At 34.7% G+C, this 27,319-nt stretch overlaps 1 protein-coding gene across 8 annotated transcripts in view; it reads right to left on the bottom strand.

Annotated features, from left to right (window-relative positions):
• Nucleotides 1-27,319, bottom strand: part of UBR3 (ubiquitin protein ligase E3 component n-recognin 3) — a 244,481-nt gene that overhangs the window by 33,729 nt on the left and 183,433 nt on the right. For 6 of the 8 annotated variants that reach the window (XM_023259440.2, XM_023259442.2, XM_023259443.2 and 3 more), the window contains 2 exons: nucleotides 20,951-21,056; nucleotides 8,690-8,793 (listed from right to left, as the gene is read on the bottom strand). In XM_023259440.2, coding sequence (XP_023115208.2) covers nucleotides 8,690-8,793; nucleotides 20,951-21,056 — 210 coding nt within the window. Of the gene's footprint in view, nucleotides 1-8,689; nucleotides 8,794-20,949; nucleotides 21,057-27,319 lie in introns of those variants that run through there. The other 2 variants (XM_023259445.2, XR_006583267.1) reach the window with 1 other exon arrangement.

The following is a 27,319-nucleotide window of genomic DNA, read 5'->3' as shown; positions in this document are numbered from 1 at the left end:
TATATAACATTATTGTTAAGAATGGATTTAGGCTATGAAGCCAAATTGTCTAGATTTAAATTCTGACTCTTCAGATCTCAAGCAGGTTAGTAATATACACTTGCTTTATTTCCTATTCTATTTAATGGAGACAATAATCTCATCTACCTTAAAGAGATTAAGTGAAATAAGGTTTATACCTAAATGCTTAAAACAGTGATTAGCAATGGCAATCAGTAAATATCTGGTTTATTTATTCATTTTTTTATTTTTAGAGAGAGAGTACGAGCTGGGGGAGGTGGAGAGGGAGAGAGGGAGACATCTTAAGCAGGTTCTACACTCAGTGCAGAACCCAATGCAGGGCTGGATCCCAGGACCCTGCGATCATGACCTAAGCCAAAATCAAGAGTCGGATGCTCAACCAACTGAGCTACCCAGCTGCCCCAATATATTAGTATTTGTTACTTGTTTGATATCTACAGGCATACAGACTGGGTAATAAGCCACTGAAACACTTTAAGCATAGAATGATAATATCAGATTTGCATTTTAAAATGTTCACTGCTGCTTCTTTAGAAGAAAAGGATTGAAACAAGCCAAGACTAGAGGCAAGACAACCTATTAACAGACAGCAAAAGTACCATACCTGAGAAATTCGATGACCTGAACTACAGAAGAATGATGATGATGAAGAGAATGAGTTAAATTAGGGAAGTATTTAGATGACAAAAATGATAGGACTTAGTAGCCTTTTGGAGGTAGAGAATGATGGTGTCTTTCATTGTATAACAAAGAGTAGACAGTAGCAGCACTGACTAAAATGGAACGACTGAAATAGAGGAAAAGAGTTAGTCTTGATGAGTAGAAAATGAATTAAGGAATTCACCAAGAAATTGTCGACTGCAGCTAGAGATTTGGGAATCATGAGAGAACAGGTGAACTGACACTATGGGAAAGAAGACAAAATTGAGAAAGGGACAGGAACTAAGAGACGACTCCAAAAACGGTGAGAAGAGCAGGTGAATAAAAAGGAGCCATGAAAACGAGTGAAAGAGATAGGAAGAGAACCAGAAGAGGATGGTATCATCAAAGTCAAGGAAAGACTATTTCATGACTTAATTGAATGTTTCAATAGAATGATGAAAATTAATAGAATTTGTCTACTAAGCACAACAAAATGAGGAAGTCATTTAATATTGCTCAGAAATATCACTCATATATGACTTACTCCCATCGTAAACTACACAAATTTTTTGTTTGTTTAAAAAGAAGTGGGAGGCCTTGGTGGTTCAGTTGCTTAAGTGTCCAACTCTTAATTTCAACTCAGGTTATGATCTCACAGTTCATGAGATGGAGCCCTGCATCAGGGCTGTCAGCACAGAGCCTGTTTGGGATTCTCTCTCTCCCTCTCACTGCCCTTCCCCTGTGTGTGCATGTGCGCGTGCTCTCTCTCTCTCAAAATAAACACTCAAAAAAAAAAAAAAAAAAAGAAGAAAAAGTCATATATTTTAAGGAAATAAGAGCCAGTATAAGAGTAATCATAGCTTTTCCTTGTAGCAATGTACTAATTCCTAGTTTTAGTCATTTTATCTGCCTTGGTGATCATCATTTTTCAAGTATTTCAAATGGCAGCTTAAAGTTACAACTTTTGCTTAAGTTCTCACATTCACTAACATATGTAACAAATATTTACTAAATGATTGTCACGTGAAGTCAATGTTTCTCAGGGACTTGGAAGAAAACAAGGAATCACTCATATAACATGTACATTAGGTTTCCAGGTTGTTATCTTCTAAGGCTGCAACAGAGAACAAAGCCCTTCAAACCAATTATCAACATTTTAAAAGGAGAGGGAAATTGGATATCTACTCTCAATGTGCTTTTAAAACAACCAAAACCAAAAGCCCACCATCAAACCACCTGAATGTGAACAGAGGAAGACCAATACTTAACTTGAAATGCATTTAGAAGCAAACAGACCATGAACGATGACACAGATTTTTTTAAAATTTTTTTCTTAGTGTTTTTATTTATTTTTGAGACAGAGAGAGACAGAACATGAGCAGGGGAGGGGCAGAGAGAGAGGGAGACACAGAATCTGAAGACAAGACACAGAAGACACAGAATCTGTGAAGACACAGAATCTGAAGCAAGCTCCAGGCTCTGAGCTGTCAGCCTGACACAGGGCTCGAACTCATAGACTGTGAGATCATGACCTGAGCTGAAGTTGGACGCTAAACCGACTGAGCCACCCGGGCGCCCCATGATGGCACAGATTTTAAGTATTATAGAGCTACTACATGACAGGAAACAAGGGTGGGGGAACATAGTGCTGGGAAGGCTGCTTAATAATTAAAAAAGACTGATTTCATGAGATACAGAGTTTGGTATGATAGAAATGTTAGCCTATAGCTCTTTAAAAGTGAATTTTTCCTTAGAATCAAAAATGAAAATTATATTCCTTACTTCCTATTCTAAACGTCTGAGAACTGAAGTTTCTGACCTTCTAGACAGGTGCAACATCCACATCATTAGACTATTTGAGAACATGAAGTCATCAGTTTCATTATTTATATTTAAATCATCATTTTAAAAAGTTGTAAACATCATAACTCATGAAATGAAGACATTTTAAATAGATAACATGTGTAAATCTTTGCCTTATTTCTGACTTATTTTCAGCAAGATAAAAATCCTAAAAAAGGAATAAATAGTTCAAAGGGTATTGACATAACTGAGACAACAGCATGACTCTTTAATGATACCAATAAAATCTGATTCAACCAGATTCTCTCCCGTGGGTAATATATAAACACACAATGAGAAATTTTCAAAAATAAGATAATTAAATATTTAGTGAGTACCCTCTTCATGTAATGGCATTTTTGCTGGGTGTTATAAGAGTAATCCAAGGAACCGACAGTCTTCTGGGGTAATAGTGGCTTGCCTACAGGTACCATGCTTAGTGCAGGTGAGATAATTAAAACAAACAGGATTCAGATGCCTGCAGAAATTCCTTTCCCATAAAGTGTTTTAGAGTTAAGGTAACACAAAATACTCCAACTTCTTTTAGGACAAAGTATAATATATGTAAAGTAATAAAACTCTTGGGGGAAAATCATACAAGTAAACAGGACACAATCTAAAGACTATATCAGACATTTTATTGTTTTCTTAAAATTACCATGAAAAACTTTTATAAAGAAATATACTATTGCACTACTTCAGTAAAGCATTTGCACATATCCATATAAACATCAAATCTTCTCAATCTTCTCTTTCATGATCTGAGCTTCTAAGTACACATGTTCTTTCTTTAAAAAGTCTAGTCTACAACAAAAATCAACTTGTGATGTGTTTTGTGTGATACGCTCAACTCTATTTTCTCTTTGATGAGTGAAGAACCCAAATAGTTTAGTAAGACTTTCTTTGCATTAATCAACAGCACCGAGAAAAGATCCCGAGTCCATCTAACAACTAATGAGGTAGTTAAAGCTGCTCCCTTGGGTATACTTCAGGGCAATTGTGGTTTGGGTCTACTAAACTGCCAACATTCTCAAAGAACATTATATAGAAAAGACCATAATATAAGACATAAAGATTCAAACCAAAGCAATAGCTTTCTTGAATTTCAAAACAGAAAATAAGCAATTTACCAGAAAATAAGACAACTGGATATTTAACATCCAGTCCACAAACATTTACTGGGCATATTAGGTAGCAGGTAGGCACTAGGGATACAGGTAAAATGATGCAAATCCTAGAGGAATTGATAGTTTAGAGCAGGGGATTTAAAGAAAATCTACCATTATTTTCATGAGACAACTGTCAAAACGGAACTATAGACAAGATATTATGGGAAAGGGAAAAACGCATATTTAAGAGAAAGGCTTCCAGGAGAGAGTAACACTTAAGGTAAAAGTACCACTGACAGTTATTAATGGAGAAATGGCAAAAATTTAAACATGCTCAAAACTCTCCTACCTTAAACACAAACAAAATATAGCTCCTTTGATATATCCACACATACCTTCTTCTCTCTCCCCACATTCGTTCTTGATAGTTCTCTCTGCTGTTTCCTCATTGCCCTGTCATTTCTCATCCCACTATAATCTACTTCTGATTTTCCAACTGCACAAAAGCAACTTCCTTATTATTATTCCTTATTACTGCATATAACCGGGAGTCCTCAGGAGAATTTATAGCTAACTCATTTTTAGGGGTGAAGATCCTTTTGTAAACCTTATTAAGGGTTATGGAGCTTCTCAGAAAAAAAATGCACATGTACATATAAAAATTTCCTATATCATTTTAGGAGATTCATGGATTCCTACTTTTGAACTCTTAAATCACAAATTAAAAGGCCTTGAAAGGAAGAGTTAAGATGGCAGAGGAGTAGGGGGACCCGATGCTTCCTTGTCCCTCTCAACACAGCTAAATAAATATCAAATCATTATGTGTGCCCCAGAAATTGATCTGAGGACTGAGAAAACAAACTGCACAACTAGAGGGAGAAAAGGCCACCTCGTGGAAGGTAGGAGGTGTGGATTCATGATTTGGGGAAGAAAAAAATTGATGGTGCTGCTGAGGGGAGGAAGCCCTGATCAGAGAGGAGAGAAAGAACGCACACAGGGCACAGAGCACAGAACAAGAAAAAACCCTTCTCCAAAACCACACAGGGAAAATGAGAGGGAGTGATTATTCCATGTTTTTACAAGCAGTGGAGCTCAAAGTCTAAAGTTTTAGAAGTTTGGAGGCCCAGGAGCAGAAAGCGTGGCCTGAAGATCCCCTGGGTCACACTGGGAGAGACAGTTTGTCTTCTTGAGTGCATTTGAGAGAAGTAGCACTGCCTCTCTGGGGACAAAAGAGCCAGGGGGTACCACTGAACTGCCCTTTTCATTAGCATAGGAACAGAGGTACCTGCTGAGGACAGCTAACCTGGATGCCAGCTTTTTGCAGTGCTTTACCATAAACTCTAAGTCTCTGCATGTTCCTGCAATTGCCCTCGTGGGACAAACCACCACTAGTCACAGCGCAGTGAGACCCCTCCCCCAGAGGATCAGCACGGGCCATTCTGCATCAGGTCCCTAAGATTTGGAGTTTTGAAACCCAGCCTGCACACCTGAGATGCAGGAACACTGTGCCACCAAGCGGGCAGATGGCTCAAACACACACAGGGTGAAGGCAGGGACCTGAGAGAAGCCTGGGACACACACAAGGGGAGATCATATGCTCTTCTGTGAGGGTTTCCTGAACTCCCTTCTTGGGGGACTAGAGAGCTGGCTGATGCCATTTTTACCCCTGCCTGTCAGCACAGACAGACCAGTAAGCAGAATACTGCTCACAGTGGAGGCTTGAGTGACTTAAACCAAGCCATGCCCCTCTGCATTCTGCAAGTGCTTTTCTTTCTTTCTTTTTTTAAACTAGGACAATTGTGCCTAAACTCAGAGCAGCAGTGGGCCTTCCCCCAGAAGACCAGCACAAACCTTGTGCACACACCAAGACTATTGACCAGAGAGCGTTCCAAAGCTTTAGCTCTAGAGGAAACAGGATTTAGCCTCCTTTAACAAGCATACCAAAACACACCTAGTTAAAATTCACCACACAATGGACAAAATCCAAACACTCCTCACTGCAGGCAAGGAGAAACTCTGCAGAGGACTGACCACAGTGAAAGAGCAGCCAATACACAACAGCAGAGTGCATACACCAGGAACATTTCCTGAAGCATGAGTTCCTGGACAGTATATGACCTCTTCCTAATATAGCCATTACTCTCAGGAGCAGGAAACATAACAGACTTTCCTCACACACAGAGGACAGAGACCTAGACAAAATGCCAAGATGAAGGTATTCATCCCAAAAGAAAGAACAGGAAGAGGCCATGGCCAGGGATTTAATCAAAACAGATATAAGTAATATGCCTGAACCAGAATTTAAAACAACAATTATAAGGATACTAACTGGGCTAGAAAAAAAGTATAGGAGATACCAGGAAGTCCTTTACTACTGCAGAGATAAAAGACCTAAAAATTAGTCAGGCCCAAATAAAAAATGCTATAACTGAGATGCAAAACCAACTGGTTGTAATGACCACAAAGATGGAAGAAGCAGAGGAATGAATAAGTGGTATAGAAGATAAAATTATGAAAAATAATGAAGCCAAAAAGAAGAAGGAAAGAAAGATACTGGATCATGAATATAGACTTAGGGAACTCAGCAACTCCATAAAGGTTAATAACATTCCTATAATAGGAATCCCAGAAGAAGAAGAGAGGGGAATAGGAGAAGGTTTATTTGAGCAAATTATAGTTGAAAACTTCCGTAATCTGGGGAAGAAAAGACATCCAAATGCAGGAGGCACAGAGAACTCCCATCAAAATCAACAAAAACCAGGCCAACATAAAGACATATCATAGTAAAATTTGGAAAATACAGATAAGGGAAGAATCCTGAAGGCTGCAAGGGAAAAGAAATTCCTAACCTACAAGGGAAGACAAGGTTAGCAGCAGATCTCTCCTTAGAAACTTGGCTGGCCAGTAGGCAGTGGCATGATATACTCAAAGTGCTGAATAGGAAAAATACACAGCCAAGAATACTTTATCCAGCAAGGCTGTCATTCAAAACAGAAGGAGAGATAAAGAGTTTCCCAGACAAACAAAAACTAAAGGAGTTCATAATCACTAAACCAGCCCTGCAAGAAATATTAAAGGGGACTCTTTGGGAAAGAAAGATCAAAAGCAACAATGACTAGAAAAGAACAAAGAAAAACTCCAGAAACACTGATTTTGCAGGTAATACAACAGCAGTACATTCATACCTATCAATATCACTCTGAATATTAATGCTCCAATCAAAAGATATAGGGTATCAGAATGGATAAAAAACAAGACCCATTTATATGCTGCCTACAAGAAACTCATTTGAGACCTAAAGACACCTACAGATTGAAAGTGAGAGAATGAAGAACCATTTAGCATGCTAATGGACATCAAAAGAAAGCTGGAGTAGCTGTACTTATATCAGACAAACTACATTTTAAAACAAAGACTGTAAAAAGATATGAAGAAGGGCGCTATATCATAATAAAGAGGCTCTATCCAACAAGAAGATCTAACAATTGTAAATATTTATGCCCCCAACCTGAGAGCACCCAAAAATATAAATCAATTAAACACAAACATAAAAAAACTCATTGATGATAATACAATAATAATAGGGGAATTTAACACCCCACTTACAGCAATGGACAGATCATCTAAGCAGAAAATCAACAAGGGAACAATGGCTTTGAATGACGCACTGGACCAGATGGACTTAACAGATATAATTAGAACATTTCATCCTAAAGCAGCGGAATACACATTCTTCTTCTCAAGTGCACATGGAACATTCTCCAGAACAGATCACATACTGGGTCACAAGTCAGCCCTCAACAAGTACAAAAAGATTGAGATCATATCATGCATATTTTCAGAGCATAACACTATGAAACATGAAGTCAACCACAAGAAAAAATTTGGAAAGGCCACAAATACATGGAGGTTAAAGAACATCCTACTAAAGAATGAATGGGTTAACCAGGAAATTAAAGAAGAAATAAAAAAACAGAAGGAAGCAAATGAAAATGAAAACATGACAGTCTAAAACCTTCTGATTGCAGAAGAGGAAAGTATATAGCAATAAAGGCCTACCTCAAGAAGCAAGAAAAGTCTCAGACACACAACCTAACCTTACGCCTAACGCCTAAAGGATCTACAAAAGAAACAGCAAATAAAGCCTAAAGCCAGCAGAAAAAAGGGAAATTAAAATAAATATTAGAGCAGAAATAAATTATATAGAAACAACAACAACAACAAAACAGTAGAACAGGGGCTCCTGGGTGGCTCAGTCGGTTGGGCAGCCAACTCCAGCTCAGGTCATGATCTCACAGTTTGTGGGTTTGAACCCCACATTGGGCTCAGTGCTGTCAGCACACAGCTTGCTTTGCTTCAGATCCTCTGTCCTCCTCTCTCTCTGCCCCTCCCCTGCCTGTGTTCTCTATCTCAAAACTAAATAAGCATTAAAAAAAAAACAAAAGACCCAGTAGAACAGACTAACAAAACTAAGAGCTGGTTCTTTGGAAGAATTAATAAAAAAGAATAAAATCTTGCCATTTGCAATGACATCAATGGAGCTAGAGAGTATTATGCTAAGTAAAATAAGTCAGCCAGAGAAACACAAATACCACATGATTTCATTCATATGTGTAATCTAAGAAACAAATGAGCAAATGGGAAAAAAGAGAGAGAGACAAACCAAGAAACAGAGTCCTAATTATAGAGAGCAAACTCATGGTTACTAGAAGGGAGGTGGGTAGGTGGATGAGTTAAACAGGTGACAGGGATTAAGGAGTATACATGTGTTGAACACTGGGTGATGTATGTTAGTGTTGAGATACTATACTGTATGCCTGAAACTAGTATTACTCAGTATGTTAACTAGCTAGAATTTAAATAAAAACTTTTAAAAAGTGGGCAAAAGACATGAACACTTTTCCAAAGAACACATCCAACAACAACCTTCATTTCTATGAACTATTTACTACGAATAAAAAAATAGTACAGTCATTTACCTCAAAACATTTCCAGCAGACTGAATATTTGTCCCCACTATTTTTAGAATATTATATATACTATATAATCTAAGAATCAGAATTATAAAGACATACCTTTGCGTAAGGGTTGTGGCATCATTAAGATCTGGATGAGCAAAAGGGATGTAACATCATGATAAAGAATTGGAACCTCAGGCTGTTGTTCTTCATTTCCTTGCCTAAAAAAAATGCATAATTACTTTAGACAATACTGCGTATCTTTTCTAATTCATTTTATATTTCACATATATGTCTAAGGAACAGAAATTAAACTTTCATAAACAATTGAGAAATCTCAAAAGAAAAGGTTAGGGGCCATGTTTTTTGCCTAAAAGTATAATCTTTTAAATCTATCTATTCCCTTGATTCTGCCTAATATGAAAAAATTATATACAAAATTTATTAGATCTTATTTAAGCAAACAATTGGATACATTAACTTGATTATGAGTCTTTCTGATCTCTTAGATTACAGAAATCAAATGAAGGATTAATTGGAAATTTAGAGGATTAGTTTCACTATAAATGTGGTGGCATATAGGACACGTGCTGTCACAAACTTCACACTAAAAAGTAAATGTTCATATTCTTAAAAAGAACAGGTACAATTCGCAAACAAGTTACACTGAAGAGGCATGGTTAATATTTTTTTATTAAAAAGTTGTTTCAATTTCATGACTAACATAAAATTCAAAAAATTCTTTAACACTTCCAAAAAAAAAAAGATAATAGGCAGAACTTAAACTATAAAAGACAAAGTAGGAAACCTCAGCAATGTGTGGTACTATGAGGAACAGAATATATTCTAAAGCAGATCTCATTCTAGATCTGTTAAGAATTTTTAAAACTCCTATAGATGGATACATTTTTTGATCTTAGGTTTAATTTTTAATTCAGAAAACAAAAGCAAATCTTAAATTTCTAAAGAATTCAATAAATTCTGAAGCTATACTTCAGACTAGATTTGGGATGAACAAAAATTGCTCAACTCTTTTATTAGGCTCCATCATTCAATAAATACTTACTGATCACTTATTACATGTCAGGCACTGGAAGCACTGGCAAGTAAACCAATGCCTGCTGCTGTGAAGCTTATAACTGCCAGAGGAAGAAGACAGCTCTTTCAGTGTCTCCATTCTCTACAAATAACCCTTTAATTTACTTGCCTCCCTCTCTAAAGCTAACCTTCCATTAATGCTATGAATCCTATTTGTCTCTCCAATCTTTTTTAGCAAGCCCAAAGTACTTTTTAAAAAAACTGGGAGGGAGGCACCATTTGCTCACCTAGTATTCAAATCCCCACCAAAATGGTTTTCCACATGGCCAACAATGCTCTCTTAATTACAAAATCTAGTGGACATTTTTCAACTTTATCATACTGACCCTTGACTTTGCATACAGTTGAACACTTTTATCTGGAAAATTTTCTTGGCCTTTTTGAAACACTCTCCTAGATTCTCTTCTAACTCTCTGATGACTCTAGTTTTCTTGACAAGTTCTTCCTCTGACTAACCTAGAACTGGTGCTGTTCCCCAAGGCTCCAATTCCCACTCTCTTTTCATATGAAGGACTCTTTTTGAAAGACCTCCTAAACCATGACTTCAATCACCAGCTACACATTGATGACTTCCAAGTCTGTATCTCTAGCTATGAATCTCTTAAACCACTACCTGAATATTTACAGTATTCACTTGTATATCCAACGGGCAGCTAAACCTGAACATGCCTAAAACTGAACTCATGAACATTCTACTCTACTGCACTCAATCTCCCCTAGCCATAACCAATCTATTCTTCCTTCTATGTTCTTAGTTTTGATGTGGCTTATTTATTATATCCTCTAGTATTTAGCACAATGGATATATTTATATACATTTATATGTATTTAGCACAATGTATAATTATAAAAATATAATGAATAAATAAGGTAGAATCTTAGGGATATCCCAAACCTATCTTCTCTTACTCACCCCATATTTAATTGGCAGTAAGTCCTAACAACTATCTTTATTCCTTCTTTGCCATCTCTATGGCCACTGACTTCTAACTATTCAATCTCCCTCAATTTTACGTTCTCCCAATTCATCCTCTACACTGTTAAAGACGCTGAAAAAAAATTCCACAGAAACTGTATCTTGTTTACCATCATTTCCCTGATGCCTGGATTAAAACAGTTAATAAAACTAGCTGAATAAATTAAAAAATGAAAAATGAAAGGATTGCTGGATGGACATACAGGTGGCAAAAGAGACAAAAACTAGACAGTTAAGACTTCACAGCATAAAGAGAGAAAATGCACTGAAGGAAGAAACATCATCATAAATTATAAACTTAAGATCAGGGCCCTAGGGGCGCCTGGGTGGCGCAGTCGGTTAAGCGTCCGACTTCAGCCAGGTCACGATCTCGCGGTCCGGGAGTTCAAGCCCCGCGTCAGGCTCTGGGCTGATGGCTCAGAGCCTGGAGCCTGTTTCCGATTCTGTGTCTCCCTCTCTCTGCCCCTCCCCCATTCATGCTCTGTCTCTCTCTGTCCCAAAAATAAACTTTGAAAAAAAAAAAATTAAGATCAGGGCCCTTGACTCCTACACATGTTTGTATTTCTATGGTTTTATCACAGTTACTTTAGTGAAATGAACCAAACGACTCAAAAGAAAACATGCCAAGAAGATGAAACCTGTTCCCAAAAAGAAAAGAGGAAAATAACACTGAAAAATCCTTACTAACCTATGGATAAAAAAAGAAAGTGGTAAGAAATTGGTCCATTAAAAACTATTTAGAACAAAAATGATTTTGGATTATTATATTGCTGCATTAAATCTAACAGCTGACAAAAGACTCATACTTAGAATTAAAAGGAACTTTGTGAATCCATTTAAACTAGCTCAATTTCATACCTATACAAAGATATATTTTACTGCATAAAAATCAGACTTAAGAACTTCTGTGTCACAACCTAAAGACTAACAAATTACAAAGCTTTTAGGTATAGAAATGAAATACATCTCAAATGAATAAATTAAATATAGTTTCTTAAAATAGGGATATTATAAGCAACTGGGAAGCTTAAAGGGCTAACATAAGTCTAGATTCTCATTTATTTTATTACGTTATGTGTCTACAATTTTTTTTTTGTAACAGAAGCAATCTTTCTCAAATTTAGAGGTGAATTCCCTTTTGCTATTATTACTTATTTGCTTTTTTATTATTATCGCAATGACCTTCAAATATTATTTAAAATCAGTCTAAACCTCCCGATTACATCTTCTATTAAAATTATTCATATATTGTTAAAAATTTAGCAATCTTTACATTAAATACGATTAAGAATGTATAATTAAGAAATGTTTGAAAACTACAATGAAACAAAAAATGAATTTAAAAAATGGGGAATGTTCCAGGGTGCTTGGCTGGATCAATTGGTAAAGCGTGCAACTCCTGATCCCAGGATCATATATTCGAGCCTCATGTTGGGCTTAGAGATTACTTAAAAAATAAAAAAAGTTTAAAAAAATAAAGAATGTTCCTAGTTGAGGAAACTGTCTACTGTAAAGATAGCTATTTTCCCCAGATTCACTTATAAGTTTAAATAATTCTAATCAAAATCACAAGTGAAGGGAAGAGCTTAGAAAATGGCTCTAAAGATCATCTGAAAGAATAAACAGGTGAGAACAGTAAAGAAAAATTGGGAAGTATGGATGGGGGTCAAAGGGGAGAAAAAGGAAAGAATCTTCATCTAGATCAGAGATATACACATTATCTTCCAATAAAGTAAACCAGCATGCTTCTGCCACAGACATAGGCTTGTGGGTCAACAGAACAAAGTGGAGAGTCCCTAATCAGAACCATAACATACAAATATTTAGCATATAATAAACAGGATGTAAAACTGCTTTAAAAATTAGCCAGTTCTTTGAAAATAAATATTAACTCTTCACTCATAACTACTGATGAAAATAAATTCCAAATGGATGATATATTTTTAAAAATCATCCCATAAGAAAATTCTACAAAGAATATGTAAGTAGGTATTGCAAACCCCAAGGCAGGAAACACATTATAATACAGGTTATAAAGGTAAACATCATGGACAAGTTTGGGAGGCATTCTAAGTATAAAAGCAATCAGAAAAAATAAGAATTATAAGGCCTGACTGGTTTGGCTAAATGAAATTGTAAAACTTTAATATGTCAAGAAAAGTAATATAAAATTGAGAGACAAATGTATTTTGGAAAAAAGTTTCAACACCTATGAAAAAATAAGGTTTACTATTTTTAAGCCATAAAGAATCACTCAGATAATTTTTAAAAAATAAGATGCCAACAGAAAAATGGACAGATGTTCTAAACATAGAATTCATAAAAAATGTACACAAATAGCTAATAAACAGGAAATATTTAATATTAATATGAAGCTAATTTTACCAGAAATTAAACAAATTTCTATTACTTTGGGATCCCATTTTTTATCTATCAAACTAGCCCAAAATATGTTTTTAAAGTGATCATACTCAAGATGAACAGCAACAGGAATGTTCCTACATTGCCAGCAAAAGCTTATAAAAGGGCACTCTTTTCAAAAAGCAATGCTGTACTACGTAACACAGTGCCTGACAAGCAGTGTGAATATTTATCAAATAAATGACTAAAACTAAACAATATTTATATACTTTCATGTCATTCTATAGTTCTAGGATTATATCTGACATGTCAAGAACTGCTAAACACACCATCTGATATTGTAGAAAAGGAGAAACAATTTAAAAGATTAACAATAGGAATGAATAAATAATGTATGTCATCTAAAGAATTTTTTTAAGTTTATTTATTTTGAGAGAGAGAGAGTGTCAGTCCCAAGCAGGCTCTGTGCTGTCAGCACAGAGCCCCAATGTGGGACTTGAACCCAAGAACCATGAGATCACATCATGACCTGAGCTGAAACTAAGTCAGATATTTAAACAACTGAGCCACCCAGGTACCCCTGTCATTTAAGGAATTTTTAATGATGTGGGAATTTGGTTGTTATGTGTTAATATTATTTATTTTTTTAATGTTTGTTTATTTTGAGAGACAGAGCGAGCAGGGGAGGAGCAGAGAAAGAGGAAGAGAGAGAATCCCAAGCAGGCTCTGCATTGTCAGTGCAGAGCTCAACATGGGGCTCAATCTCACAAGTCTGTGAGATGACCTGAGCTGAAATCAAGAGTCAGATGCTTAACTCACTGAGCCACCCAGGTACCCCAGTTGTGTGTTAATTTTAAAAAGCAGATTCTAAAACTGGTATAGGATTCAAATAGTTCTTAAAAATTCATAATATATATACAGAAAAAAAGAAACTGGAAATAAATGTCTCAAAATGTTACCAATGTTAGAGGAATTCCCAGAAAATAGTATTGATTCCCTGCCCTCATATTTGACCTCATTTTTATAGCTCATAAATTCATTAAATTGTAATAAACTATATATAGTAAGTGGGTTATAAGATTTTACATTCTTTCATTTTCTCCCTCACCATTTTTGCACATTCTAAACATGTACAATAAATACAATTTTTATGATCAGAAAAAAATTTACAAAAACAGTAATAACCTGGAGCTTGTTGGCTACAAAGACAAAAACAATCATTCTGAGGACAGAGAAATAGATCTTTCCTGGCACACAGCAGGCAAATAATCAGAACAAATGAATGAATGGATATACCCTAATGTAGAAAAGAGAACCAAAACTTTTGACTGTGAGATTTAATACCATCATTATAGTAATTATCCTTTTAATACTCAATTTAAAAATACATAATTGTTTCCATTTTTTAAAGTTTTTAGATTATCTTTAAAATCCAGATTATAGGGGTGCCTAGGTGGCTCAGTTGGTTAAGTGTCTGACTCTTGACTTTGGCTCAGGTCATGATCTCACAGTTCATGTCATTGAGACAAGCACTGGGCTCTGCACTGACAGCAGGAAGCCTTCTTGCAATTCTCTCTCTCCCTCCCTCTCTCTGCCCCTCACCCACCAGCACGTGAGCACAAAATAAACATTAAAAAAAATACAGATTATAAAAACTGTATACTACTAACTCTATGGATAAGAAGAAATGGATGGTTAGAGTTAATAGGCCTGATTTTCCATTTTTTAAAACCAAAGCCATTATCAACACAATGAAATTAAAAAGAAACAAAGAAACAACTTTCATGAGGATTACAGAAAAAAATTTATATGAGAAACCTATATCATTAGACATAGAATGTTATTTTAGTAAAGTATTAAAAGTGAGAAAATAGAAAAAGATATTTCAATCTTTTAAAATCTAATATATAGATAGGAAACACAGATATCATATTATAATCAACTATAATATTACAAGTTAGTGAATTAATGAACCATAAAAATGAGAGCAAATATAGGGGGGAAAAATCAATGGGATTTTCCAATAATTGCTCAGATTTCTTCTTACTAAGAAAGGAAACAGAATAATAGTTAGGAACTTAGACTCTTGAATCTGAAAGGTGTGGATTCAAATGCCACCTCTATTCCTTACTAGTTCTGTGCCTCTAAAGAACATGTTAATTAATTTTTCTAAGCCTCCGTTCTTCATATGTAAAAATTGAGATAACAATGGTACCTAGTGTATATAGTTATGGTGAAGATTAAATGAGATTATATGCAAAGCATAAAAATGAAAGCATGAAATAATCACTGGATAAGTGTTCACAACATTTACTACTATCCTAATGGGTATTAAATCTTAGGGCTTGATAAGAACACTCTTGGCAAACAGTTCTATTGAAATTATAGTACCTATGTCTAGTTTTTACAATATATATTTTTTAAGTTTATTTATTCTGAGAGAGAGAGAAAGCAGGGGAGGGACAGAAGGAGAGGGAGAGGGAGAGGGAGGGGGAGGGGGAGAGAATGAATCTCAGGTAGGCTCCGCACTGCCAACATGGAGCCCAATGTGGGGCTTGAATTCACGAACCACGAGATCATGACCCGAGCCAAAATCAAGAGTCCAGCGCTCAACCAATTGAGCCACCCAGGTGCCCTATTGTTTAAAACTATTAATTCACCAATACTACGCTTAGGAAACCTTATGTTTGCTAAACATGCTTAGACTCAGAGAATTAGGCCTTCTAATACTTGCACACCCTCTCCACCCTTGAGTATGCAAGTCTAGCTAGGAAAGAAAATCACTAGCTAATATTAAGGAAAATGATTTTCCTTAGCCATAACAGGCAAAATACTAATAGCTTGCTAATTCTGTCTGTAAACACACAAAACACACAAATTGTTTCTGAGACGTAGCAGGATATATTCATAGCCTCTAAGTAGCTCTCCAGAAGATAACTTTAATTACTAATTACAAAGGATAAAATAATAACGTCACAGTGGAAAAACCTGGCAGATGCCACATTAACCAAGAAATGACAGTCATTATCATCAATAACAAAACAAAGTCAACAGCACATACCTCCTAATATGATGCACTAAAAAGAAAACATTGCTTTTGTGGTATTTCTGTGAAAAGTTTATAACCCGAATCTAAGCACAAGAAACTACTGGACAAAAATAAATTGAGGGATTCTACAAAATAACCGGCTTGAGCTCTTAGAAAAAAATGTCAATGTTACGAAACACAAAGAAAAATTCAGGAACAATTTCAGATTAAAGGAAATTAAAGAGATATGACACCTAAATACAAGCACAACCTTGAATTTCCTTTTCATTGCATTTGCATTTCTAGGACATTACTGAAACAACTGGCAAAATGTGTTAGGTTCTGTATGAGATAGGGGTCAATATTAATTACTTCTCATATACATGTCCAATTAACCCAGCACCATTTAGTTTAAAAACTATGCTTCTCTCACTGTTCCTCAGTGCCATCTATGCTATAAATCCAGTATCCGGACAAGTGTGGGTTTGGTTTGTTTTGTTTTAACAAGCAAATACAAATTAATTTTCTCAGCTCCACTTGATCACATAAGTGGTGGTATAATGTACATATTTTCTTCTCCTGGATTTTTCTCTTAACATTTTATCTTGATGGAGATCTTTCCACATTAGTAAACAAAGTGCTCTCTCACCTTTCTTTCTTTCTTTTTTTTTTTTTTTTTTTGATAGGTCTGTTTTAATTTACTATTGTAGAGAACATAAAGCAGTATTTGGTAGCTATATGGGAAAAAATAAAATTGGATCCATTCTTTATATCAGATATCATGATAAATTCCAAATAGCTAAATGTAAAAACTGAAGTCACAGAAATATTAGAAGAATCATGTACCTGAGAAGAGGTTAATATCCAAAATATACACAGAATTCATACAACTCAATAGGAAAAATACAAGCCAATTAAAAAGTGGGCAGAGGATCTGAGCAGACATTTTCCTGAAGAAGACATATAGATGACCAACAGGTACTGAAAATGTGCTCAACATCACTAGTCATGAGGGAAATACAAATCAAAACCACAATGAGCTATCACCTTGCAATTGTTAAAATTGATATCAAAAAGAAATACTAAGTGTTGACAAGAATATGGAGAAAAAGGAACCTTTGTACATTGTTGGTGAGAATGTAAACTGGGCAGCCATCATAGTAAACAGGACGGAGGTTCAAAAAGTTAAAAATACAACCACCATATGATCCAGGAGTTCCACTTCTGCATATTTATCCAAAGGAAAGAAAAACACTAACTCAAAAAACTTTAAGACACACCCATTATTCACTGCAGCATTATTTACAATAACCAAGACATGAAAACAGCATAAGTATCCATCAATGGATGAATGGATGATGTATACATACATAATGGAATTATTATTCTGCCATAAAAAAGAAGGAAATCCTGCCATTTGTGACAATAAGGATGGACCTTGAGGGCATTATACTAAGTGAAAAAGTCATACAGAGAAAAGACAGATACCATATGTTTTCACTCTTATGTGGATCCTGAGAAACTTAACAGAAGACCATGGGGGAGGGGAAGGGAAAAAAAAAAGGTTAGAGAGGGAGGGAGTCAAAACTAAGACTCTTAAAAACTGAGAACAAACTGAGGGTTGATGGGGGGTGGGGGGGTGGGTGATGGGTATTCAGAAGGGCACCTGTTGGGATGAGCACTGGGTGTTGTATGGAAACCAATTTGACAATAAATTTCGTATTTATTTATAAATAAACAAACAAATAAATAAATAAACAAAACAAATCAAAATAAAATAAAATAAAATAAAATAAAATAAAATAAAATAAAATAAAACAAAACAAAATAAAATTGAAAAGTGTAAACAAAAAATGAACTCATAGATACAAAGAACAGATAGGTGGTTGTCAGAGACAGTGGTGAGCAAAATGTCACATATGGTGAGTGAGCAAAATGGGTAACAAGTGGTCAAAAGGTACCAACTTTCAGTTATAAAATAAGTCATGGGTATATAATGTACAGCACAGTGACTACAGTTAATAATACTGTATTGTGTATTTGAAAGTTAACAAAGAGAATAAATCACAAAAGTTCCCATCACAAGAAAAAAAGTTTGTAATTATGTGCAATGACAGATGTTAATTAGACTTACTATGGTGATCATTTCACAATATATACAAATATCAAATCATGTTGTAATTAGTTTCATTACATCTGAAATTAATATAATGTTGTATATCAATCATATCTCAATTTAAGAAAAAAGAAATAGGGAAAGAAAACCTGAGTTTTAAAAAAGGGAGTAGGGTTAAGACCTGAGTCAGGATGAGTCAAATTCCAGAATTAATTACTGAAAAGATTAATAAATATGACATTAAAAAAAAACTTTGGATGGCAAAAAAAAATCATAAAGTAAAACTAAATTGACAATCTACTGAAACATATTTGCAAATTATAATACAAAGGGCTAATATTCAAAATCCATAAACATGTTTTTAAAATGAAGAGGAAAACAACCAACAACTCAATTGTTAGAAACAGGCAACAGATAGAGTTCACACACACAAAAAAATGCAAATGGGCACGAATGTAAGATAGAGGTCTCCAAGTTTACTTTATCACATAGTTTTTCCTTTGGAAAAATACAAGTTTTATAAAATTAAAATAAATAAATCAAAGGGGAAAAGGCAATTTTTAAACACTGAGGGAAAAAGAACTGAAACAAATGAGTCTCACTATAAATCAAGTTGATGGCATAACAACACAAGAAAAAAAGTTACTTCAAATGACTTTAAAAACAGTATTTTGCCTGTACATCCCTGGTGGTATAGATTCTAGGACAAAAGAACATATAGTCAGTAGTGATTTTTTTTTAAATAATTATCATTATACTATAGGTTATGCAAGTAGTAATAAAGTTAACACCATTATGAACCTAGATTTTCAGAATAAAAGAAAAAAGATGCAAATAACAAAAAAGTTAAGAAATAAAATATACCCTCAATCTTGCATTTGAATTACAAATACCAGTAAGAACTCAGAATCTTTTTCTAAAAAAAAAAAAAAAAAAAAGACTCCCTAACTCTGTCCACTGGAATGGCCTATGAGCCTGTAAGATTTTGTGATAACATAATAGTCATATATACCCCTTAACCACCCAGATTGTGATCTCTAAATACCATTTCCCATTAAAAGGAACTACATAGAGGATTGGCTGATTCCAGGTACAGAGTGTAAAATATACAAAATAAGCCTAGGTTATTGTGCCAGAAAACAAGGATATTATCAAGGACTACTTGGATCGTGTTGAAGTCCAACAGCCATCCTAAAGGGATTCTCAATAATCTAAAAGGGAGCAATATATATCTCTTCAAATTGGGTGTTTTTGCTTTCTTTGGATAAATACCTAGAAGCAGAATTGCTGAATCTATTTTTAATTTTGAGGAACCTCCATAGTGGCTGCACCAATTTACATTCCCACTAACAACGTATGAGGGTTTCCTTTTTTCCACCTTCTCACCAACACTAGGGAAAAGATATATGCACCTCTATGTTCAGTGCAGCATTATTTATAATAGCCAGGATATGGAAGCAACCGAAGCATCCATCAATAGATGAATGGATAAAGAAGATGTGATATATACATACAATGTATTATTACTCAGCCATAAAAAAAGAATGAAATCATGCCATTTGTGACAACATGGATGAACCTAGAGGGTATTACACTAAGTGAAATTAAGTCACAAGGACAAATAATCTGTGATCTCACTCATATGTGGAATCTAAAAAACAAAACAGACAAAACAAAAGAGAAACAGATTCAGATACAGGAAACAAACTAGTGGTTACCAGAATGGGGAGGAGTTGGGGATGGGCAAAATAGGTGAAGGGGATTAACAGATACAAACTTCCAGTTATAAAATAAGTCATGGGGATGTAATGTACAGCATAGGGACTAGAGTCAATAACACTGTAGTAACTCTGTATGGTGACAGATGGTAACTAGACTTACCATGGAGATCATTTTGTAATGTGCAAAAATACTAAATTTCTATGATGTACACATAAAACTAATAGGATACGGTATGCCAATTATACTTTAATAAAAATAAGATAAAATAAAATAGAATAAAATAAAATAAAATAAAATAAAATAAAATAAAATAAAATAAAATAAAATAAAATAAAATAAATAAAATAAAATAAAATAAAAATTAAAGAAGAATGAAAAGAAGAATGGCTGAAATGGAGTGAACACATCAAACATATAAAAATTATGAGATCACCAAATAAATAGCCACAACTTACTGGTCACCACTGGAAGTTGCTAGGGCATCAACTCGTATCTTTGAAAATGTATAAACTGGGAAAAATCATGCATTCATCCTGCCAAACTATATTTCAGGGGAACCAAATAGCTGATATGATATGGAAAAGTTTCCCTTTATTAAAAAAACATTCCTAGCTAATAAATCAGAATTGAAGTTTTTTTGTTTTGTTTTTTAAAATCACTATTTTGAAGCACCTAATAAAATACCAGATTTAGGCAAGAATCATCAGGGGTTACAAAAATCACTGGGTAGAAAGCTGATGGAAAACTTTACAATAAATAAAGGGATCAGACTAAGGTTATCTGAATCAATAATCAATTCTGACATAAAAAGACAGGCAATCAGCCTTTGTGTACCTCCATTCAAACTTTTTAACTGCATACAAATCAACAGGATTCTTTATAGGATTTTCTCATTTGGTGTGAATTTTTATGCAATTTTTACAGAGTGTATAATGATAAACCATTGTTTATTTTTAATATATTTCTATGTTTAATAAGGAAAATTTACATATTCATAGAGAATTTTAATCCTATTTTAATACTTAACTATTTTTCAAAAACAGTTTTAATTGACTTTAATCTTTTGATAATACTTACTGTGAATTCATCTCTTCTACTAATTGTGTAAGCTTTCTCCAGGGATTATACTCAGAATCAATGCTATAAAGCCGCATGTGCAAGGCTAATACATGGAACAGTTGATCTAAATAAATTGAAGAAAAAGTAATTAGAAAGTTCACACAATTCTTTCAGAACAAACTTCAAACAAAACTTCTAGCTAATTTGTGTGGAAGTATTTCCCATCCTTATAATGATAATTCACCAACTTTAAGTACCGACTATTTTATACTCTCTTTTAAGGTAAACTCTGACATATATCTCTCTAAATAGTATCTTTTGGAATATGGACTATCCTTATGTTCAATCTTAATACAGGAATGGTTTGTTTTCCTCATCTCCTATCACAGACCTACTTTTTCTTGGCTTATGCTTCAGACTTGACAACTTGTACTTCTTACCCTTGTGGTCGCCTCCTTAGTGTTATCTTTGATACCCTACCCTGAGTCCTACTCCACCCACATAAATCACTGTTAGGTGAAATTCTGTTCACTTAGTATCTTTCCCCAAATCCTCGTTAGACTGAATTGTGACTTCATCATCTTTTGATTCAACATGAAGAAAAAAACTGAAATAATAATATTATTTAGCAGAACTAATCCAGCTGTTTTCATTTCTTCTATCTAAACCATAACAATAATCCATAATTCTTAGCTTTCAACAAACTTTGGTTTAAAAATTTTAAATTATGCAGAAGAAAATCCGAAATTTTGTTTTCATATAAGGCCTTTTTTTTGGTGGTAAAAATGACAAGGAATGGGTTAGAGTATTCTGCCATAAATATTCAAAAACATGTAAATCAAAAGTCATTTTTTAGAAAATCAGGTAATACTTTTTGACATATAACTGAATCTAATTCTTAAAACCAGACAGGATGAAAAGCCAAATAACACAAGCATATTGTTGCCACTTAATCTCTAAATTAAAACAATCAAAACTGAACAAGATTTTGTTTCTCTGAGCAACTGACTTAGAAATCAACTAGATTTTAGATTCATTTAATATCCATCAATATAATTCTTATGGGGGGGGGCTGTGCAGTAGTAATAGGAATAATAGTAGTAGTTGTCTTGGGAAGCTTTTGTAAGACATAGGAGAGCTGTAAGATGAAAGTAAATGTTCCACTCTGTAGGGCATGAAGAGGAAATGCGAGGTGGGGAACTGAATCTTAACACTCTATACATACCTTTAAGTTTCAATCTGACCTCTCTATAACAATCAGAAGAATATAAATACCTTAACCTGCTTCACTCCTGTCTATAGGTCAATGTATAGTATAAATCCTCTCTTAAAATTTCTTCATCCTATTAATAGCCAACACTAGCTGAGTATTTATTACATGCCAAGCACTCAATTACTTTCACAAAAATTCTACCAGGTAGGTAATATTGTTACCCCCAGTTTTGAGACCAGTTAAGTTTCCCAAATCTCCAATTTTTCCAGTAACTTTATTCCACTAATAGCATTGACAACAGGGATGTTTTTAGCAGAGAAATAAAATGATGAAGATATATTGGTCATTTTATTTCACTTCAATTACACATAAGAGATTGTTTTTTACCAAGTACATAATTTATAATCTAAAAAGGGTCTAAAACCTAAAAGTGTTTTTTTAAGAAAACACCTAAATTCCTCTAGCAGAAAAATATTAACTCAAATTGCAAAGTGGTGGGTTTTACAATCTTTTTATATAAGTGCTAGTTGAATCAAAGGGCTCTTTTTAAAATTTCCTTTCAAGATCAAAGTCAATTATCTTAAAGATTATCTGATTTAATCAAAAGCATAGCGTTACAATTTTACTAAGTTATTTTACATTGAAACCATGGCTGGCACAGCAATAATGTTGCAATCCAGGTATTTTCCCAACCTCTACCATTAATTAAAGAAATACAAATGTTGAAGGAAACATTTCCATTTTCTTCTATTCCCTCATTTCTACCAATGAGGAAATTGGCCCAGAGAAAGGAAGAACCCTGCCAGATCACCCTAATACTGGAAAAGCTAAGAATTCAAGATTTGCTACTTCTTTGTTATTTCTAACACAGTTCTCCTTGGGGGTTTACAATTAAAAGAAAAATACAAAATTCCTTTTCTAACACATACACACCCCTTTCCATTCCTATGAAAAACTGATATCGTAACCCTGAGGAATCTTCTAAAGCTATTAATACAATATATAATAATAGTCTTTGGTACTGATTTTAACTAGAGCTGAAGAATATCTAATGAGGTACATCTACCTTTGAGAAACAATGCTAGAAACTGCAGACAACTTCAGTAGCAAACAGAAAATTGGTCAAATAACAATCAATACCTTTCACTATTCATTGTGTGTTTTCAAAATTTAGTCTGAGGGCTATCAGTAAGAATAAACTCATTTATCAGCAAAATGGGCTCTTACACTAAAACACAAATGACAGTAGCAAACTTAGGATAAAGAGAAATTATGGTCATAATCAAAAAGTTAAAAACTAAAAATAATGGGAAAATGTTTCTTTTTTTTTTTAATTTTTTTTTTCAACATTTGGGCTCTTACACTAAAACACAAATGACAGTAGCAAACTTAGGATAAAGAGAAATTATGATCATAATCAAAAAGTTAAAAACTAAAAATAATGGGAAAATGTTTCTTTTTTTTTTTAATTTTTTTTTTCAACATTTATTTATTTTTGGGACAGAGAGAGACAGAGCATGAACAGGGGAGGGGCAGAGAGAGAGGGAGACACAGAATCGGAAACAGGCTCCAGGCTCTGAGCCATCAGCCCAGAGCCCGACGCGGGGCTCGAAATCACGGACCGCGAGATCGTGACCTGGCTGAAGTCGGACGCTTAACCGACTGCGCCACCCAGGCGCCCTGGAAAATGTTTCTTAAAGTTAAAATAAGTAATCTCTAGACCCCATATGGTGCTCAAACACACAACCCCAAGATCAAGAGTCACATCTTCCTCTGACTGACCCAGCCAGGCACCCCAGTGGGAAAACATTTTAAATACCAACTATTTGTATGATACCTTAAAAGCTGAAAAATAATTTTATCAAGAAATCATATTATTAAAATCTTGAATAACAATAGCAAAAAGAATAGATAATGTCTTTTTTGGAATGACATGTTTTAAAGTTATAAAGTTAGACCTACACTTATAAGAGTTTTGGAAATGAGAAACATCATTAAATTTATTTAGATGTGTGCTATGATTTCAACATATGTATAGGAGGCACCACTGTCTAATAGGAGCCAGGAAGTCCTAGATTTTAATCCAAACTCTGTACTGATCACATGTCCTTGGACAAAAGACCTTAGTTTTATTATGTGTAAAATGGGAATAATACCACCTTTCTGGCCTGGTATATAGCAATAAAAATAAATAACAGTATATATCTGTAGTGTAGACAGCTGTGCTTATATACATGTATATACATACATAGTTTTCAAGAATAAATTATAAATAAGTTTAATATTTATAAACTTGAGAATATTACAACCAAAATTAGAAATCATAATATTACAAACATCAGGTCTCCACATAAAACTACCACTCCACAAAAAATATTTATTTTGGTACTACTTTTGGTAATACTCATCTCTGGTTCTCCTCCAGTTCCTTCTCAGTTACTTTTACGTGTTCTTCCTCTGTTAAACCTAAAAGACAGCCTTCTCCATAAGAAAAGAAAAAGGAGCCCTTCTTAGTTTCCTTTCCCTCTCATTCTGCACATACTACTTCATCAAATTCAACTTCCATGTCTACTTATAAGTTTACAATACACAAATTTCTCTAGCATTTCAATGTTCAACAGCACCACAAAATCAATATATCCAAAAATGAACTGATTATATAGGTCAATGTTCGTCTGGGCTGCAATGTTCAGTTTCTCTCATAATCCCTATTTGGGGGAATGACATCACTGCCCCTGCAAACATAAAAAAAATAAATAAAAAATAAATAAAAATAAATAAATAAAACACCAAAAACTTGGGGAGTCAAATCCCATGTCCTTGCCCTCCATAGCCAACTGGTTACCAATCCTATTGGTTCTGCCTCCTATGATCCATCCTCTTCTGCTTCACTCCACCGCTATATCATTTCACAAATGGATTACTCAACAGAGTGCTCATTCAGGTTCATTTTGTTTCACTCTCTCCTGATCCCTGTAAACAATAAGTCTATCATATTACCTCATAACTGGTTGGTGAACCACTGAAGGAATAGGTATCGAAAGCCTTTCATGAGCTAAGCCCTATCTTTTATTTAACCTTCTCTCCTCCCTTTCCTTTCCAAGTATTCCCCAATGTGTCATATTGTCTTATTCCGTCTCTGCAAGCTCTTCTCTTAGTCTAGAATAGTACCTTTTTGGGTTCCGGGCAAATCGATTTCTCTTTCAAGAGCAAGTTCAAGTGCTCCTCTGTAAAATGTTCTCTAATACCACAACTGAGACAAATGTAATCATCCCCTGCTTTATACATTCTCTATACCTTGAGTTAACTCCATTTTCTCTTCTTATATGGTCCTGTAATTATTTTTCACGTTTTTCTCTATTAATGGTGACAGCACTTGGAAAAAGACAACTGTGTCCTTTCTTCTCTGTACTTTTTAGGCTAGCACAGTGCTTGTCACATAACAGGATTTTGTTTAAGTATGCTGAATATTGTGTGAATAAATCAACAATCATACAAAAAAACATAGTATGATATAAGCATAAAATTCATGAAGGATTTTTACTCTCCTTTCCTGTTGTAATGACACACTGGCTCAGTAACCAAGAAGTATGCCAATTAACCAGTCCTAATTTTATTGCCCCAAAGAGACTGACCTTTCAACTCTAACTACTAGCGCAATGCTTAGCCTACTTGCTCCCACCATCTTCTTCCCTATGTTGGTTACTCTGACAACTCACCTGGGAGAAAAAATTCTATTTTCTCCAATACCTAACCAAATTCTTTGTAATCGTGACAAGTCTAAAGTATTATAATGTGCTTAATCACAATACAGACATGTCCTCACCAAAGCAGAAAACACCCTGAAAGACTGGTTTGTCCTTAACACACACACACACACACACACACACACACACACACACACACACCCTATGATTTAATTATAAGAGCTCTCAGCTGGAACAAAAAGGTAAGCTTTAACAATCCCCTCTATCTTTATCAATATTAAAGTAACTAGTAATCTAAAACTGGTAGATTATTTCTTAGTGGAGTTCATGTCATTAAACACATATGTACTAAAGAGTTGTCCTAAAGACTTTTATAAATTGGTTCCATTTTAAATTGTACCACTGTTAAAATTTACCTAAGGTAAACTTATCTGGGTCTACATTTTGGATCATTCAAGATTTTAGTAGTATCAGTGCAGCTATCACTGATGAAATAATTGTCAATGAAAAAAAATCTCAATTAGTCAAATGACTCTCTGGAAAAAAATCCCAATTTCTCTGTAACTGACCAATCAAAGTGAAGAAATGATTCTGACCAATTTATCCAAGGTGAATGTAATAGGTGTGGGTAAATTCCTCTCATAGCTGAATCAGCTAATCCTGGTTCCTCTACACACCCCTGAGAAATTAGCCATAGAAAGATGGGAGATGGCTCCTCAAATGAAGTCTGGGTACAATTCTAAGAAGAAGGGAAGATTTGCAGCTCTGATTCCCAAGAAACAGGAGATTCATGCCATGGGTGACAGGAGCTGACTCATCTTTCCCCATCCCACTCCCCACCACTCCAGGCAAGGCAGGGCAGGGAATAGAGTGGCAGTCATGGTAGGAATTTTAGAGGGTTAAGAAAAAAAGTAGGGGCGCCTGGGTGACGCAGTCGGTTAAGCGTCCGACTTCAGCCAGGTCACAATCTCGCGGTCCGTGAGTTCGAGCCCCGCGTCAGGCTTTGGGCTGATGGCTCGGAGCCTGGAGCCTGTTTCCGATGCTGTGTCTCCCTCTCTCTCTGCCCCTCCCCTGTTCATGCTCTGTTTCTCTCTGTCCCAAAAATAAAAAATAAAAAACGTTGAAAAAAAAATTTAAAAAAAAAGAAAAAAAGTAATAATAATAATAACTTTTTATATATAGACTTCAGTTTTACACATAAACTCTATTTTAGTGTATATGTATATATACATAGCATGTATATATATACTTTCAGTTTTATCCATTACCATCTGATCCTTAAATTAACTGTGACAGACATGTTAGCACAGCTATCATCATCTCCATTTCCACAATAAGGTAAAAAATTAGGTGACTTTCCTAGAGTACAAAAGATAACAAACAGGACTAGAATCCGGATCTTCTAACTCGAATCCAGTGCTCCTTCCAGCACTATATCCTATAAAGGCACATGGAAATTTGGGGGTA

This window comes from Felis catus, chromosome C1, assembly GCF_018350175.1.
Source record: "Felis catus isolate Fca126 chromosome C1, F.catus_Fca126_mat1.0, whole genome shotgun sequence".
Classification (NCBI taxonomy): Eukaryota; Metazoa; Chordata; class Mammalia; order Carnivora; family Felidae; genus Felis; species Felis catus.
This window is presented reverse-complemented; position numbering and strand designations above follow the sequence as displayed.